At 41.3% G+C, this 17,687-nt stretch overlaps 2 protein-coding genes across 2 annotated transcripts; both read left to right on the forward strand.

The window, feature by feature from the left end:
* Positions 1–1,405: 1,405 nt before the first annotated feature.
* LOC120379876 (olfactory receptor 10C1-like) lies at positions 1,406–2,341 on the forward strand. The gene has a single exon (XM_039497392.1). The coding sequence runs from the start codon at positions 1,406–1,408 to the stop codon at positions 2,339–2,341; it is 936 nt and encodes a 311-aa protein (XP_039353326.1).
* A 2,823-nt stretch (positions 2,342–5,164) lies between these two features.
* Positions 5,165–11,824, forward strand: LOC120379878 (olfactory receptor 10C1-like). The gene is made up of 2 exons (XM_039497393.1): positions 5,165–5,283; positions 10,903–11,824. Exons 1-2 carry the CDS (start codon positions 5,165–5,167, stop codon positions 11,822–11,824), a joined length of 1,041 nt encoding a protein of 346 aa, XP_039353327.1.
* Positions 11,825–17,687: the final 5,863 nt, after the last annotated feature.

The raw sequence follows: 17,687 nt of genomic DNA on the forward strand, positions 1-17,687 counted from the left end.
TTTCTGTTTGAGAAAGAGGAAAATCAAGCCATAAATAATCATAGTTACACAAAGATGTGGGAGACTGTACAAATATTTTTTATATAATTATGGAGGCTGGGATTTTCATTGGACATAGGACTGAAAGGGACCTCCTGGGTCATTGAATCTGATCCCCAGCTATGGTAGGCAGCCCTGTCATATAATCCTGTTAGTAAATGTGTCAGGCTTTAACTAGTTAGGTTGTTTGTCCACATTATTCCTACCGGGAGGCTTTCCAGAACATCACTCTTCAATGGTTAGAAACATTCTTAATTTCCAGCCTAAATGTATCTGTGGCCAGTTTATTTCCATTTGTTTTCATGACAACACTGTCCTTTAGCTTCCATTGTTCTTCTCCCTCCCTGGTATTTACCCCCCTGACAAATTTGTTGAGGGCAATCAGGCCCCCTCTCTGCCTTGATTTAGGCTAAACAAGCCAAGCTCTTTTAGTCTTCTCTTGAAAGATAGGTTCTCCATTTACCTCCTCATCCTAGGAGCTCTTCTCTGCAACTTTTCCCATTTGAATGAGTCTTTCTTGAATTTGAGTGGCCAGAATTGTACACAGTATTCCAGATGAGATTTTTCCAGTATTTTGTATGATGGCATTTATAATTGTCTATATCTAGCAGAAATATGTTACCTGATGCATCTTAGAATCACATATGTTGTTTTCACACACACATCACATCGGTGGCTCATAGTCATTCTGTGTTTTACTAATACACCACAGCCTTTTTTCTCCTCTCTCACTTTCAGCTGATGAGCTCACAGTTTATATCAGAAGTTCGTGTTATGGCTCCTCAGTCTATGACCTTTCACTTTACAATATTAAATTTCATCCCATTTCCATTACTCTGGCCTTCAATGTTATCCATTTCTTTCTGTATAGTATTCTGATCTTTCTCAGTATTAACAATGCCTCCCAACTCTGTGCCACGAGGAAATTTCATGCTGAGGCCACTCATGATAATATTAAATAAGATCAATCTCAAGACTGATCCTTGAGAAAGTCCAGTAGTAACCTGATTCAAGTCCAGTGGTTCAGCTTTCATCAGAACCTGTTGTCTCCCTTTTATCCAGTTTCTTACCTATGTTAAAATTCTTATACTAAACATAGTCTTCTCCAATTTAACTAATATTTCCCATGTGCTACTCTCTCAGATGCCTTGATGAAATCCAGACATTTTAGATTTAACCCAGTCTCCTTGTCTAATAATCAGTTATTTATAAAGGAAAGATATCAGATTAGTCTGGCATGACTAAAAGATATGTAGATACAGAGGGGGTATATGGGGATAGATAGATGCCAGTTTTACTTTACATATATCAAACTTATGTGTAGCCTTTCTTTTTAATTCTTAAGACGAAATATGCTGAAGAAGAGATGAAAAATGACACCTCCATGGCCAAATTTGTCCTCTTGGGGTTCTCTAACCACGCAGATATGAATCTCATTCTCTTTGTGGTGTTTCTATGCATTTACATCATCACAGTGCTGGGAAACGTCCTCATCATCATCGTCATAAATGTCAATCCAGCCCTTCACACACCTATGTATTTCTTCCTCAGGAACCTGTCCTTCCTGGAGGTCTGCTACACCTCGGTCACTCTGCCCAAGATGCTGGCCAACCTCCTCTCAGAAGACAAAACCATCTCCTTTGCTGGCTGTGCAGTACAGATGTATTTCTTTCTATTCTTTGCTGTTACTGAGTGCTTTCTCCTTGCATCTATGGCATATGACCGCTACAGTGCCATATGCAACCCTCTGCGCTACACAGCCATCATGGACAAGAGGGTTTGCATTCAGCTGGCTATGAGCTCATGGATATGTGGCATCCTGGTGGCCCTGGGGCACACAACGTTTGTATTCACACTTCCTTTTTGTGGGTCCCACGTGATCAACCACTTCTTCTGTGAGATTCAGCCAGTGTTGAAGCTGGTGTGTAGGGACACCTACTGGAATGAGATCCAGATCATTGTGGCTGCTGCCTTTGTCCTCATGATGCCTTTCATGCTGATCCTGGTGTCCTACATCTGTATCATCTCCACCATCCTGAAAATGCAGTCCGCCGAAGGCAGGCGCAGAGCCTTCTCCACCTGCTCCTCGCACCTCATTGTGGTGACCTTGTTCTATGGGACGGCCCTTATCATGTATGTGCGCCCCAAGTCCAGCTTCTCTCCAGATGTGAACAAGTTACTCTCTCTGTTCTACTCAGTGGTGACTCCGATCTTGAACCCCATTATCTACAGTCTCAGGAACAAGGAGGTGAAAGATGCCTTGAGGAAAACAGGGATGAAGATGTTCCATCCACAAAAATAGACATTTTTCCTCCAACTGGATTATTCCCTGGGGAATATCTCCGCTCTCAAGAGACTCTACAGTGCTAAAGAGACCAAGAGATAGCTCAGCACTACATAGCAAGTTATCACATCAAACGTAGTGTTGGTCTACTTTTTCTGAAATTTGTATTTCAATGAAATTTTTTCATTAAGATTTTGAATTTCTACAAATAAATCTGTGAATCTTGTAGAAAACAAAAATAAAAAATAAAAAAATATAAAAAATGAAATTACATTGCTGCCTTCTCCCATTGTTTCACCGGTTCTAATTGATGTATATCTGCAGTTCATAGAAACTCCCCCATACAAATTTTAATTAGAGTTGGTTGAAATTTTCTGAGTTTCCCAAATATTTCTCCTCCCAAAAGTTAATGACAGAAATGGGTAGAGGAACTGGGAAATGTTTTGCAATTCTCTTTGCCCTCAGTAGATTAGTTCATATTTTTAGAACTTTGTATTAAATTTCAAAAAATGCTTACAAAGGAATTTCAGATATCGCAAAAAGAATGTCAGTAATAACGCTCTCCCATTTGTCAATCTTTTCTAATTCAGCAACATCTCAGTTCTAGACCAGAATACCCTTAATCATAAGATTGCACATGGGTCATCTGAAGTCTGAGAGGAAACCTCTATTGCTGGACAACTCATTTTTATCATTCTCTGGTCCTGGGACATGCAAAGTCATTAATCACAGCATCTTTCCCCCCCAGGAATTCATTGTGAGTGAAGGCTACATCCAGTGTGATTTTTTTTCTCCCTCTCACAAGACCTAAATTTTAGGTACATAGAAAATAATTTGTATTCACAAAACCTGGGTTAGGGGTCCAGGTTCCCTACACAATGAGTGGAGGTATATAGGTGCCAAATAATAGGATCCACAAAAGCCAGTATGGTGAGTGGGGAGCTGCCTCAACTAGCTAACAGGAGATGCTGAATAGAGCACTGTGTGCTAAGCCTTGCCCCTCAACAGAAGCCCAGCACCTAGGTACAGGCTGAAGTGAAGTGCATATATTTGGTTGGGGTCTACAGCAGGAACTGTCTCCTGGAGGTAGGTTCCTGAGAGGTTTCTTGCATGAAACAATGTAGGAGGAGTTGGTGCTGCAGCAGCCTCCTCATAACTTTTAGCTGGAGTTCCCCCTCTGTCTGATGAGGATAAGGTATTTGTAAAGGAGGTTTCCCACTTTACGAGTGAGTGCCTTAACCGTTGAGCTGTTGGATATTCTGCTGGGGGATTCCCACCGCCTTTCCTAATGAATGAAGCTCTGCTTTACTTAGATAATTAAAGAGTCGTCAGAGCAGGGCAGCTGGGTCCTGGGGCTGCCACCTTCCAGGGGTGTACACCAACCATCACACCCAAGAGTCATTTTCACATGTTCTCTGGCCCAGTTAATATGCAAGCTTTTAATTAAAAAAAGAAACAGCTGTAACAGGAGAGATTGAGGGGAACCTCTGTTGGAACATCCCATAGCCCAGTGTTTAGGGTACTGCCCCAAGAGGCAGGAGATACATGTTCAAATCCTTTCTACTTGTTGTTGGTTGTTAGCCAGTACAGTAGACGGTGATCAAATTGCCGAAGAAGTCCACCGACTCAGTTCAGTGGTGAAGGCACTCGGCTTCGTTAACAATAAACTTGGCCTGGTGCTAGTTCCCCAGCTCAATGGTTACAGTTACAGTAACACACATGTGCTCGTTACAATGGAAAAGCTCAATGAGCAGCAGGACTTCCCACTCCCACCTAGGCCAGACTAAGAGTTAAGGTGAGGCATCCCAACACGTATAGACTGAGACAAGCAATCTGGGATAAACAATTTATGTGCCACATTACATGTTTCATGACGTTTGTTACCTCCTATTGTACCTTTCTCCTGATGTTTCAGACGACACACCCCTATTCATCACTTCAGTCAAACCATTTTATCGTGTTCTAGGCTGGGATGTTCTTGTGCTGGCCTGCTGGAATATGTTTGTGTTTTAGTGATGTTAGCAATACCTGTGCCAAGTTCATGTACCGGACAGTGAACCTTCAATGAGTCATCTGTTTTGTAATGGGCCTGACTTTTGCTCATAGTCTGACTCTCGCTAACTTAGCTTTATATCAGCAGGGCCTGACTTCAGGTCAGACTTAGGCCTCATGCCAGGCCCCATGTTTCAGGCTCTCTATTTCCACCACACTTGTGAGGTAGAGGAGGACTAGAACAGCGGCTGAGCCCTATGGCAACTGGGTATCCTAACGACTGCACTAAAAGTTAAGAGGGACGTCCTCCTCCTTGGCTGTTTTGTGTGGAGCTAGGCATACAAGAAGATGCCTACTGGATCGGGACCCACAGGCCACGTTGGTGAAGCTATGCCTGTCTTTCTCAGTTAGTGGGTCACACTGGACCTTATGCACAACATAGTATTGATAGTACACAACATTTTTATTAAAAAAAAGTAGAAAGATAAACAATTAAGATGGCTGACACTAAATGCATTAAAATCTGGCCAATTGTTAGATCTCAAAATGTAACTGGGAATCATCACTGAGGGAGGGAATCATCACTGAGTGAGAATGTGTGTAGCAGGGTTCCATACTAGTCAACATTTTTATCAATGACCAGGAAAAAAAACCATAAAATCATTACTGATAATATTTGCAGATGACACAAAAAACAGGGGAGTGGAAAATAATGAATAGGATAAGTCATTGATTCTAAAAGAGCCAAATCTCTTGGTTAACTGTGCATAAGCAAACAATTTGCTTTTCAATCTAGCTAAATGTAAATATATATTTCTGGAAACAAAGAATGTTGGCCATACTTACAGGATGGGGGACTCTATTCTGGGAAACAGTGACAAAGAAAAAGTTGTGGTGGTCAAAGTAGAAAATCAGCTGAACATGAGTTCCCAGGGCAACGCTGTAGCCAAAAGAGCTAATGTGATCCTGTGATGCATAAAAAAGGGAATCTGGAATAGGAGTAGAGAGGTTATTTCACCATTGTATTTGCTACTGGGGTAACCACTGCTGAAATACTGGGACTAGTTCTTCTGCCCACAATCCCAGAAGGTTATTAATAAATTTGAGAGGTTTCATAGAAGAGCTCTGAAAAGGATTAAAGGATTAGAAAACATGCCTTACAGTGATAGACTAAAGGAGTTCAATCTATTTAGCTTTAGAAAGAGAAAATGAAGGGATGACTTGATCACAGTGTATAAGTATCCACATGGGGAACAAATATTTAATAATGGGCCCTTCAATTTAGAAGAAAAAGATATAACATGATGGAATGTCTTAAAGTTAAATCTAGACAACTTCAGACCGAAAGTAAGGCATACATTTTTAATAGAGCAATTAATGTTGGAATAATTAAGCAAGGTTTGTGAGGTATTCTGCATAAATGACTATTATAAAATCAAGATTAGGTGTTTTTCTACAAGATCTTCTCTAGGAATTATTTTGGGGAAGTTCTATGGCCTGTGCTCTAAAGGTCAGACTAGGCAATCACAACAGTCCCTTCTGCCCTTGGAATAAATTAATCCAGACATGGAAAGACACTCACATGCTCATTTCCAGAGCCAGACTGATAGACACCTAGGGAACTTTGAAACCAAAAACTGAGCTGCTGAGTAAGTTCACATGTCTGCAGGGTTACTCAGTGATGAGTGAGGGGTTTGTGAACACCTGTGGTAGATAAATTTGGGATGTAGGCACCTAATATGCACCTAAGTCTCTTTGTGAGTCTATCCCTTACTCTTCCTCACAAGGAGGATATGTGTGTTAGGGTAATATTTTCATGGTACCATTGGCTTTCAGTAACAGACAGACTTTCAAAGGTATTCAGGTGCCTAACTCTCAGTCAAGTCACTGGGAGTTAGGTACTTAAATACCTTTAAAAACCATGACCCTGGGTGCCTAAATCACTTTCACACATGACAATTAAGATGGCAAATCATTTAGATTATACAGAAAATGTCACCCCCATCATGGATAGGGGGGAAGGGTAGTAACCTTTATGTAGTATCATAAAATCCCTCCTTGGCAGCTGTACTGAATTGCCTTACCTGTAAGGTGTTAAGCAGTTCAAATAACCTAGTTGGCATCTGACCAGAAGGACCAATGAGGAAAGAAGATACTTTCAAATCTGTGGGGAAGAATTTGTTTTTTGTTGTTCTCTTTTGTTGTTCCCTCTCTGGATGGAGGGAGAAGCCAAGCAGGTATAATATCTCCTAAAAATATACCTGGAATAATCCAACTAAAACCACAGAAACTGTGAGTAGGGCAAGGAAATGCATTAGATTATCTTTTGTTTTGGCTTGTGAATTTTCCTATGCCACAGAGGTAGTTTTATTCCTGTTTTTGTAACTATGAAGCTGAGCCCAGAGGGGAATCCTCTGTGCTTTAAATCTTCTTATTATCCTGTAAAGTTACTTTCCATCCTGATTTTGCAGGTGTGATTCTTTTATTTTTTTCTTTATAAATAAAGTTCTTTTAAGAACCTGACTGATTTTTAGTGTCCTGAAGACAAAGGTCTGGTCTATGTTCACATTGTTAAGACAATTAGTTGGTATATTATTCTCAAGCCTCCCCAGGAAAGGGGGTGAAGGGGTTTAAGAGGATATTTTGGGGTGATGGGGATTCCAAGTGACCCTTCCCTGAATTTGTGTGGAAATCACTTGGTGGTGGCAGCAATACCATGTAAGGACAAGGAAAGGAATTTGTGCCTTGGGGAAGTTTTAACCTAAACTGGTAGAATACAAGTTTAGGGGGTCTTTCAAGCAGGTCCCCACATCTGTACCCCAGAGTTCAGAGTGGAGGGGGGAACCCTGACATCCCCTATTAATTAGGGTAAGGTAAGGTAATCTTATTCACATTGAAAATAATGGGGCTTCTGTCAATGAGGGAACTATTCATTGTGTTTTAGGAATCCTCCCTTTGCCCCGGTGGAGGCGTCATTTATTGAAACCATTATAAGCTCAGTCCCGTAACTATGATGTGTCACAACCATTCTGCCCTTGTCCTTGGGTGGAAATTGTATGAACTCAATAGTATTTTGCTAAAGGCAGCCTGCATTTGGGCCAAATCCTGAGGTCCTTGCTTAGTTATGAGGGGTGAAATTTGGAAGTGTCCATGGCATTTAGGAGCGTAAGTGACAGCTGGATATCTGTCCAAAGACACAGAAATTCAATGCCATACTCTATCCTTTTGAAATCATTAGATGTTTGGCATTGATTTCAATGGGAGGAAGATTATTCATTTAACAGTTATGTTATGGCTTCCTCAGAGGTATAGCAACACCACATCCCTGGGTCTTCTAAAGAAGCTGTTAAATAGTACAGTTCCATCTGTGACTGAATCCTTTGATAATCACAGAGAAGGCTACAGAGTAGGTGAGACATTTTTTGACTTGACTAGAAATATGTTAATTTCCTCCAGATTATTCTAAAAGAGCTGACTCTAGATGAGGCATTTAAATTCCTATTATTTCTTAAATGGAAATGTACTCTGTTTTAAAGTTTAAAGCCCTCATAATTATATCGCACTGTCTCTAAAGTCACAAGCGAGTCCACTGGTGCTAACAGCAGAACGGGTGGTAAATATTCCAGCAGAACAATTTGCCATTAGAAAATGCTGATTGGATTAAATCAAAACATTTTACATGGGAATATATTGCTTAGGTCTAAATGTTGATAGGATGTTATCAGAAAGTTTTGGCTATTCTATTCTAGTCAAAATGATACCATTGAAAGATACTATTTGAACATTCCAAAATGATATTTTGCTACCTTTTTTAAATGAAACATTCCATGTGTTGATAAGGTTCCAACAAACTATTTTTGGAATAGTTAATTTTTTGAAAAAAACCTGTTGGTTCATCCTAATTTATAATCAAATGAAATTTTGAAGTTGTACATTTCCCTTGGGATATAAATTTTGTTTTTTGAGCAAATGTAGTTAATAATATGAAAAAGGCAAATGGATTGCTCAACTCTGATCTCATTTTCCTGAGTTTACACCAATGAAACTACATTGATTTCAATGAAATGACTGTGCACATGAGAAGATGGTATAGCTGTTTAGTCACCATAGCATTCCTTCTGTTTTTTAACAGTATAGCCTTTCTTTTTAATTCTTAAGATGAAATATGCTGAAGAAGATATGAAAAATGACATAATTTATACAAGGATAAACTGGGATTTCTGTGGTTATTCAAGATTTACTTCCATGTTAGAGAGAGGAGAATCATGCTCTAAATAATTGTAATTTGGGAAAGAGATTTCAGAGACTGTCAGCATATTTATTCTATAAAAAAATCATGCTTGCATAAGGCTGATAGACACCAGTTGTCAGCAGGCAGGATTGAACCTGGGACCTCTGAAGCTCAGTGCATGAGTCTCTAGTACATGAGCCTCTATTGCAGGACCTAAAAGCCAAATGGCTTTTAGCTAGGGCTCTAGAGCAAACATTAATTTTCGCTCTCACCCTCTAAGTGGTCTCGGTGCCACTAGATGGGACAGAACACCATACCTAGGAGGTGTGTGGCTTAGAATTGGACTTTCAGTGGAGCCTATGGGTGTTAGGCACCCATCTCAACTTCAGCGGGGAACAGACCTCATATGATTTTATAAATAACATAAAATAAAATAAAAACTGCACTCAATTATACTTATTCCTTTGTGATGTTCAAATTCAGGATGACAATAATCATTTACTAGCATCATCTAGATGTTTTACATAGGCACAGACATGTGTTCTGATCTTCCTTACTGTAGCACAACATTGGTGCTACTCACTTGGCTCCAGTGAAGCTGCTCCTGGTATATCCTAGTGTAAGTAAGCTCAGCTTAAAAAAACACAAGTGAGGGGGCAATGATAGAGGTCTACACAATCATGAATGGTGTGCATTAAGCGAAAAGGGAAGCAATATTTACCCCTTCGCATAACACAAGAACCAGGGGCCACCTAATGAAATTAATAGGCAGTGGGTTTAAAACAAACAAAAGGAAATTCTTCACACAATGGACAGTCAACCTGTGGAACTCATTGTCATGGAATGTTGTGAAGGTCAAAAGTATATCTGGGTTAAAAAAAGAATTAGTTAAGTTCATGGAGGATAGGTCCATCGGTGGCTATTAGTCAAAATGCTGAAGGATACAGCCCCATGCTTGGAATGTCCCAAAGCCAAATTTGGGACTAGAATATAGGGCAGTGGTGGGCAACCTGTGGCCCGTGGGCCACACACAGCCCTTCAGGGTAATCTGCTATCAGGCTGCAAGACAATTTATTTACATTGACCGTCCTCAGGCATGGCTGATCGCAGCTCCCAGTGGCCACGGTTCACCATTCCCAGCCAATGGGAGCTGCAGGAAGTGGCGCGGGCCACAGGGACATGCTGGTCACTGCTTTCCACAGCTCCCATTGGCCAGGAATGGCAAACTGTGGCCACTAGGATAGCTCCGGAGGACTGCTCCAAAGTACACTATTATCTAGACTTTTTATAACTAACTTCTACAAAACGCATACGTCATAATGACCATTACTGGATCATCACTTTTCCTAACTTTCAATAAACTTCTAATATCAGAGGCACCTAGACTCAAGGCTTTCCATCTACTTATCTTCTTTCAATCTATTTACTTTTCTATCCCCTCCTCCCATTCTGATTAGCAGTAACTGTAGCAAGTTTTGACCTTCCTCTAAAAGCCTGTTTTTAAATTAACTCTTAACTATGTGGTGTTCTATTTCAGTAATTCATGCTAGCTGAATGCCCATAATATGGTTGCAGTTAGCTTGATCAGATTCTGGAGTATACACACCTCTCAAATCCAGGGTAACACAAACAGAGGTGGAGGCATGAAGAAAGAGCAGACAGAGTAAATGAGATGAGGATTATGTGCAATGAAGTCAATGGACTGTTGTCGGTCTTGTGGAAAAGAAAGGAGAATCAGGCCATCTCTGCAGCACAGTGCATAACATAGCTCCCCACATGTGTTTTCCATGTAGTTAGTTGGAATTGCCATGCAGTGAAATTATGATAAGTGAGTCTATATTCTCAGATTATCTATATCAGTCTAACTTCAATGATTGTACCACACACCAGCCAAGAATAATACAAATGGTAGTATATTAATTTTATGTTTCTTTATTTTAGCATAAGGCTCCAAGAAACTAGAAGGCAGATTTTGATGTCTGTTCCATCAGTGCAAATCGATTGAAACTGATTCTGATCACACCAGTGTTTTATCCAATTATAAATTCATTGTTCTCAGTTACCCTCTTTCTGATGATGGTATGAAAGAGATAATTTCCACTGAGGTGAGGACCATACACCAATACAAAAATGGTGTAACTGAGAGGAGAATGAGAGCCGTTGACTTTAGTAAACTTACTCAGGATTTATAGATTTGTGACAGGAGAATCTGACCAAAATTGTATTGGGCCTGAGCAGAGCTAGATAGATAGATTATGCCAATTTGTCTTGATTTAAAGTATCAAACTAACATGTCATTTTTTCTTTTTAATTCTCAAGATGAAACATGCTGAGGAAGAAAATGAGAAAAAAACAGCTCTGTGACTGAGTTTGTCATACTGGGATTCTCTAATCGCCCAGACACGAGTTCCATTTATTTTGTGTTATTTCTGTGCATTTACATCATCACAGTGCTGGGCAACATCCTTATCATTATCATCATCAATGTTGATCCATCCCTTCACACCCCCATGTATTTCTTCCTCAGGAACTTGTCCTTCCTGGAGATCTGCTACACCTCAGTCACCCTGCCCAAGGTACTGTCCAACCTCCTCTCAGAGAATAAAGCCATTTCCCTTGCTGGTTGTGCAGTACAGATGTATTTATTTCTATTCTTTGGTGTTACTGAATGCTGCCTACTTGCATCTATGGCGTATGACCGCTACAGTGCTATATGCAAACCACTGCAATACATGACCATCATGAATAAGAGGGTTTGCATCCAGCTGACAGGTGGCTCGTGTATCTGTGGCACCCTGGTGGCTGTGGGGCACACAACCTTCGTCTTCACACTTCCTTTCTGTGGGTCCAATGTGATCAACCACTTCTTCTGTGAGATCCAGCCAGTGCTGAAGCTGGTGTGCGGGCACACCTACTGGATTGAGATCCAGATATCTGTGGGTGCTGCCTTTGTCCTCATGATGCCTTTCATGCTGATCCTGGTGTCCTACATCTGTATCATTTCCACCATCCTTAAAATTACGTCCATCGAAGGCAGGCGCAAAGCCTTCTCCACCTGCTCCTCACACCTCATTGTGGTCACGTTGCTCTACGGGACGGCCCTTATCATGTATGTGCGCCCCAAGTCCAGCTTCTCTCCAGATGTGAACAAGTTACTCTCTTTGTTCTACTCAGTGGTGACTCTGATCTTGAACCCCATTATCTACAGCCTCAGGAACAAGGAGGTGAAAGATGCCATGAGGGAAACAGGGATGAAGGTATTTCATCCACAAAAATAGATATTTTTTTCTCCAGCTAGATTATTCCCTGGGAAATATCCCAGCTCTCAAGAGATTCTATATTGCTAAAGAGACCAAGAGATAGTTCAGCATTACAAAGAAATTTCTCTAATCAAATATAGTGCTGGTCAACTTTTTCTGAAATTTGTATTAAATGACATTTTTTCATTACAATTTTGAATTTGAACAAATAAATGAGGATTTTATTCTATTCCCTTCTGGCCTAAAAATGTGTGAATCTTCTAGAAAAGAAAAGAAAAGAATATGAAAGTACATTGCTTCCTCTTCCCATAGTTTGATGAGTTCTAATTCATATATTTCTGCCTTTTATATAAAAATCTCCCATATTTCAATTAGAGTTGATTGAAATTTTCTAAGTTTCCCAAATATTTCTCTTCCCAAATGTTAAAGACAAAAACATGCATTGGGTAGAATAGTTTGAAAATGTTTTGGTATTATTTTTTCACCCTTGGTAGAGGCAAGTACATTTTGTAGAACTTTTGTAATTAATTTAAAAAAATGCTTTCAATGGAATTTCAGATATCTCAAAAACCATGTTATTAATCATTCTCTCCAAATTTTCAATACATTCTAATTCAGAAACATTTCAGTTCTAGACTAGAATGCCATTTATAATAGTATCATACATGGGATATCTGAAGTCTAAGAGGAAATCTGCATTGCTGGTTATAGCATATTTGTTGTTCTTTCATCCTGGAACATGGAAAACCATTAACCACAGCATCTTTTTTTCACCACGAACTCACTGTTCATCAAAGGTACATCCAGTGTGAAGTATCTGTCTCTTTCTCACAACACCTAATTTTTAGGTCCATAGAAAATCATTAGCATTCACAAAGCATGGGTTAGGGGTTCAAGTTCCCTACACAATGAGGGGAGGGAGACTGGCACAAATGAATGGGATCTGCAAAAGCCAGGAGGTTGGATGGGGAGCTGACTAAACTAGCTACAGGAACTCCTCACTTAAAGTCGGCCTGGTTAACATTGTTTTGATGTTAAGTTGCTGATCAATTAGGGAACATGCTCCTTTATAGCTGTGCAATGCTTCCTCCGAAAATCGTTTGGCAGCCACCAGTTTTGTCCACTGCTTGCAAGGAACACCAGTCCGTTGCAGCTAGCTGGTGGGTGGGTGGAGCCAGGGTGGACCAACAGCTCCCCTATCAGCTCCCCCTATCAGCTCTCCACTTCCCTAAGTTCCCTGTGCAGCAGCTCTCCCTCCCTCCACTGCCATGTGCTGCTCCTGCCCTCTGCCTAAGAGCTGTTCCCAGAGACTCCTGCTTGCTGTACGGGGGATGCAGGAAGAGTGGGGCTAATGTCAGGGTATCTTCCCCTCCCCCCTGCTCCTGCACCCCACTTACCCCATCTCTATAGAGCAGGGGAGGGAGCTTCTAGGCAGTAGCTGCAGGTCTCAGGTCTCAGCAAGCTGATTTAATTAACAAGGCAGTGTACTTAAGGGGAAATACATATTTTTTCTCTCACACAAAGGGTGTGTGTCTCTGTCTTCCCTCCCTCCTTTCCTGCACCTTGTAGAGTGTTGTGAGAGTTAATCCTTTAGGGCTCAGTCAATTGCTGTCAATATGATGGGGGCTAATTCAGCTACAATGAGTCAGGAAAAAGATCTTGGAGTCATCATGGATAGTTCTCTGAAGAAGTCCACGCAGTGTGTAGAGGCAGTAAAAAAAAAGCAAACAGAATGTTAGGAATTATTAAAAAGGGGATAGAGAATAAGACTGAGAAGATAGTATTGCCCTAATATAAATCCATGGTACGCCCACATCTCGAATACTGTATACAGATGTGGTCTCCTCATCTCAAAAAAGATATACTGGCACTTGAAAGGTTCAGAAAAGGGCAACTAAAATGATTAGGGGTTTGGAGAGGGTCCCATATGAGTCGAGATTAAAGAGGCTAGGACTCTTCAGCTTGGAAAAGAGGAGACTAAGGGGGGATATGATAGAGGTATATAAAATCATGAGTGATGTGGAGAAAGTGGATAAGTAAAAGTTCTTTTCTTATTCCCATAAAACAAGAACTAGGGATCACCAAATGAAATTAATGGGCAGCAGGTTTAAAACAAATAAAAGGAAGTTCTTCTTCATGCAGCGCACAGTCAACTTGTGGGACTCCTTACCTGAGGAGGTTGTGAAGGCTAGAACTATAACAGCGTTTAAAAGAGAACTGGATAAATTCATGGTGTTTAAGCCCATAAATGGCTATTAGCCAGGATGGGTAAGGAATGGTGTCCCTAGCCTCTGTTTGTCAGAGGATGGAGATGGATGGCAGGAGAGAGATCACTTGATTGTTGCCTGTTAGGTTCACTTCCTCTGGGGCACCTGGCATTGGTCACTGTCGGTAGACAGGATACTGAACTAGATGGACCTTTGTTCTGACCTGGTACAGCCGCTCTTATGTTCTTATGTTCATTTAGCAGTAAGGCATTCCCTGGGAAATATCCCACCCTCTGACTCCTCCACCTCAACCAGGCTTCACAATCATCATCACTGTCTACCAGTATTAAATTGTTTGTTTAAAACTTATACTGTGTGTGTCTTTTGTCTGGTGAAAAAAATTTCCCTGGAACTTAACCACCCCATTTACATTAATTCTATGGGGAAATTGGATTTGCTTAACATCATTTTGCTTAAAGTTGCATTTTTCAGGAACATAACTACAACGTTAAGTGCGGAGTTCCTGTACTAAACTAGCAGATGCTAAGTTGAGGCATGTGTGCTAAGCCCTGTCCCTCATCAGGAGCCCTGTACCTAGGTCCAGGCTGAAGTGAAATGCCTATCTCTGCTTCTGATGTACAGCCAGGAACTGTCTCCTGGAGGTAGGTTTGGGGAGTGTTTTCTGGCAAGAAACAAGGAGGAGGAGTTGGATGCAGTAGCAGCTGCCCCATACCTTTTAGCTTAGAGGCTAGAGTACTAAAGTCAGAGATGGGAGACCCCCACACACAGTTCAGTTCCCCATGTGTGTGAAGAGAAGGGATTTGTAGAGGGGGTTTCCACCTCCCAGTTGAGTGCCTTAACCACTGAGCTCTGGGATATTCTGTTGTGGGGTTCCCTCAGCCTCACCTGTTGAATGGAATTCCAATTTACATAAATAATTAAACAGTCATCAGAGGTGGACAACTGGGTCTGGGAGCTGCCACCTTCCAGGGGAGAAACCCAACCACCACTCTAGGTAGAGTTTCTCATACACTCTCTGACCCAATGAATATACAAATATTTATCAAAAAAGGACTGAGAGGTCGGAAATGACTGCTCAAATTATTTGCCCTGGTCAAGGGGAAGGAGACTTGAACAGGGGCTGTCCCATACCCCAGGTGGGTATCCTAGCTGTAGGCACCCTCTACTAGTGAGGACTCTGAAGTGACTTGGGATTGTTCCAGTTGGGAAAATCCTGAATGCTGCAATCCAGCCTTGGAGACCACAAGTCCCGTGATGCTTTGGGAAAGAGAGAGAAACCTCTGCTTCCAGGGGATGCAGGGGAACATGTGGTGGGCTCCATCTTGGTGAGGAGGCTAGATCCTGGTTGGGGGTGGGGCAATGAGATTTCTTTGGTGGTGCTCCTTCCCATCCAGGAGCTGCTGCTATTAAGCCAGAGGCTGCTATTGAGACTCTACTGGGACTTTAACCTATCAAAGAGCCATGGGAGCTATTCCTGGGCTTCATCGGAGCCAGAGAAGACTGTTGCTGTGCCAAGAATTGACTGAAGTTGCCCTGCCATGAAGGCAGCTTTGCTGTTTGGGAAAGTGCTCGCAAGAGAAGAGGACCGTAAAGCAGCAAAGGGACTGTAAAGCATTTCCCAAGTCTGAGAAGAGACTAAGGGGTCTTATCATCCAACTAGGTCCTAGGGTTAATGACCTCTGGTTATACCAATGCGCACCTTCAGAGGGCTTCTGTAGCTTGTAATGATCCCAAGTTAGCATCTGTTTTCCCCTTGTTGCCTGGGCTGGATGGCTTTATTGGACCAGCAGAGTGTTGTCCCCAGCTTCAACATCTTCTAGCACACCCACACAGGCAAGTGTCTAGAACTCTGAAGTTGAGAGGAGTGCACATTTGGGATGGGGGGGGGAGTGTGGGACTGGTGCCAATGCAAATGTAAGCTGGTTAAGTTTCATGTACTGCTGTAAACTGTATGTATCAATTGATTTATTGAAGCGACCTTTGCTGATTTTTATTGCTTGTGATATTTTAATTAAACTCAGCCCATTATATAACATTTTCTTAAGTTGTTAAGTAAAGGTGTGTTTATTCTAAGACCCATTGCACAGATTAGCTCAAGTTTCTTCCTCGAGGTTCCTAAGGTATGCCGTTGAGTGGGTACAGGGCCCAGCCATGTTGGGGAACCACCAAGATTCTTTCTTTGACGGTTTGTGGGACGCACTGAGACTTGTACACAGCATTGTGTTCGTACTGCACAACATTTTTATTTAAAAAAATCGAACAACATAAAATTAAGACAGCTCACATTAAATGCATTAAAACCGGGCTAACGGTTATATGTCAAAATGTACCTTTAAACTAGGAATCATCATTGAGTGTGTGTGCGGGGGTCAGTACTTAGCCCTACACTAAACAAAATGTTCCTCAATGACCTGGATAATATTTGCAGGTGAATGAAGAGGAGAGGTCACTGATTCTGAGGGATCTGAATCTGTTGGTTAACTGTGCACAAACAACAATTTGCTTTTCAATATGGCTAAATGTAAATGCATACTTCTAGGAGCAAAGAATGCTGGCCATACTTACAGGATGGGGGACTCTATCTGAGGAGACAGTGACTGTGGAAAAGATTTGGGGGTAACAGTGGGAAATCAGCTGAACATAGAATCATAGAATCATAGAACTGGAACGGACCTCGAGAGGTCATCTAGTCTGATCCCCACCCCTCAAGGCAGGACTAAATGTTCTAGGGCATCCTTGACTCTTGTTTGTCCAACCTGCTCTTAAAAATCCCCAATGATGGAGATTCCACAAACTCCCTAGGCAATTAATTCCAGTGCTTAATCACTCTGACACTTAGGAAGTTTTTCCTAATGTCCAACCTAAACTGCCCTTGCTGCAATTTAAGTCCATTGCTTCTTGTCCTATCCTCAGAGGTTAAGAAGAACAATTTCCCCCCTTGAAACAACCTTTTATGTACTTGAAAACTGTTATCATATCCCCTCTCAGTCTTCTCTTCTCCAGACTAAACAAACCTATTTTTTGTTCAATCTTCCCTCATAGGTCATGTTTCCTAGACCTTTAATTACTTTTGTTGCGCTTCTCTGGACTTTCTCCAATTTGTTCACATCTTTCCTGAAATGTGGCACCCAGAACTGGACACAATACTCCAGTTGATCAAGGAGTAGAGCAGAAAGATTACTTCTCATGTCTTGCTTACAGTACTCCTGTTAATACATCCGAGAATGATGTTTTTGTTTTTTCAAAAGCATTATACTGTTGACTCATATTTAGCTTGTGATCCACTATGAACTACAGATCCCTTTCAAGAGTACTTCTTCCTAGGCAGTCATTTCCCATTTTGTATGTGTGCAACTGACTGTTCCTTCCTACGTGGAGTACTTTGCATTTGTTCTTATTGAATTTCATCCTATTTACTTCAGACCATTTCACCAGTTTTTCCAAATCATTTTGAATTTTCATCCTATCCTCCGAAGTACTTGCAATCCTTCCCAGCTTGGTATCGTCCGCAGACTTTATAACTGTACTCTCTATGCCATTACCCAAATCATTGATGAAGATATTAAACAGAATTGGACCCATAACCAATCGCTGCGGGACCCCACTCATTATACACATCCAGCATGACTGTGAACCACTGATAACTACTCTCT

The sequence above is a fragment of the Mauremys reevesii genome, linkage group 13 (genome assembly GCF_016161935.1).
Source record: "Mauremys reevesii isolate NIE-2019 linkage group 13, ASM1616193v1, whole genome shotgun sequence".
Taxonomy (NCBI): Eukaryota; Metazoa; Chordata; order Testudines; family Geoemydidae; genus Mauremys; species Mauremys reevesii.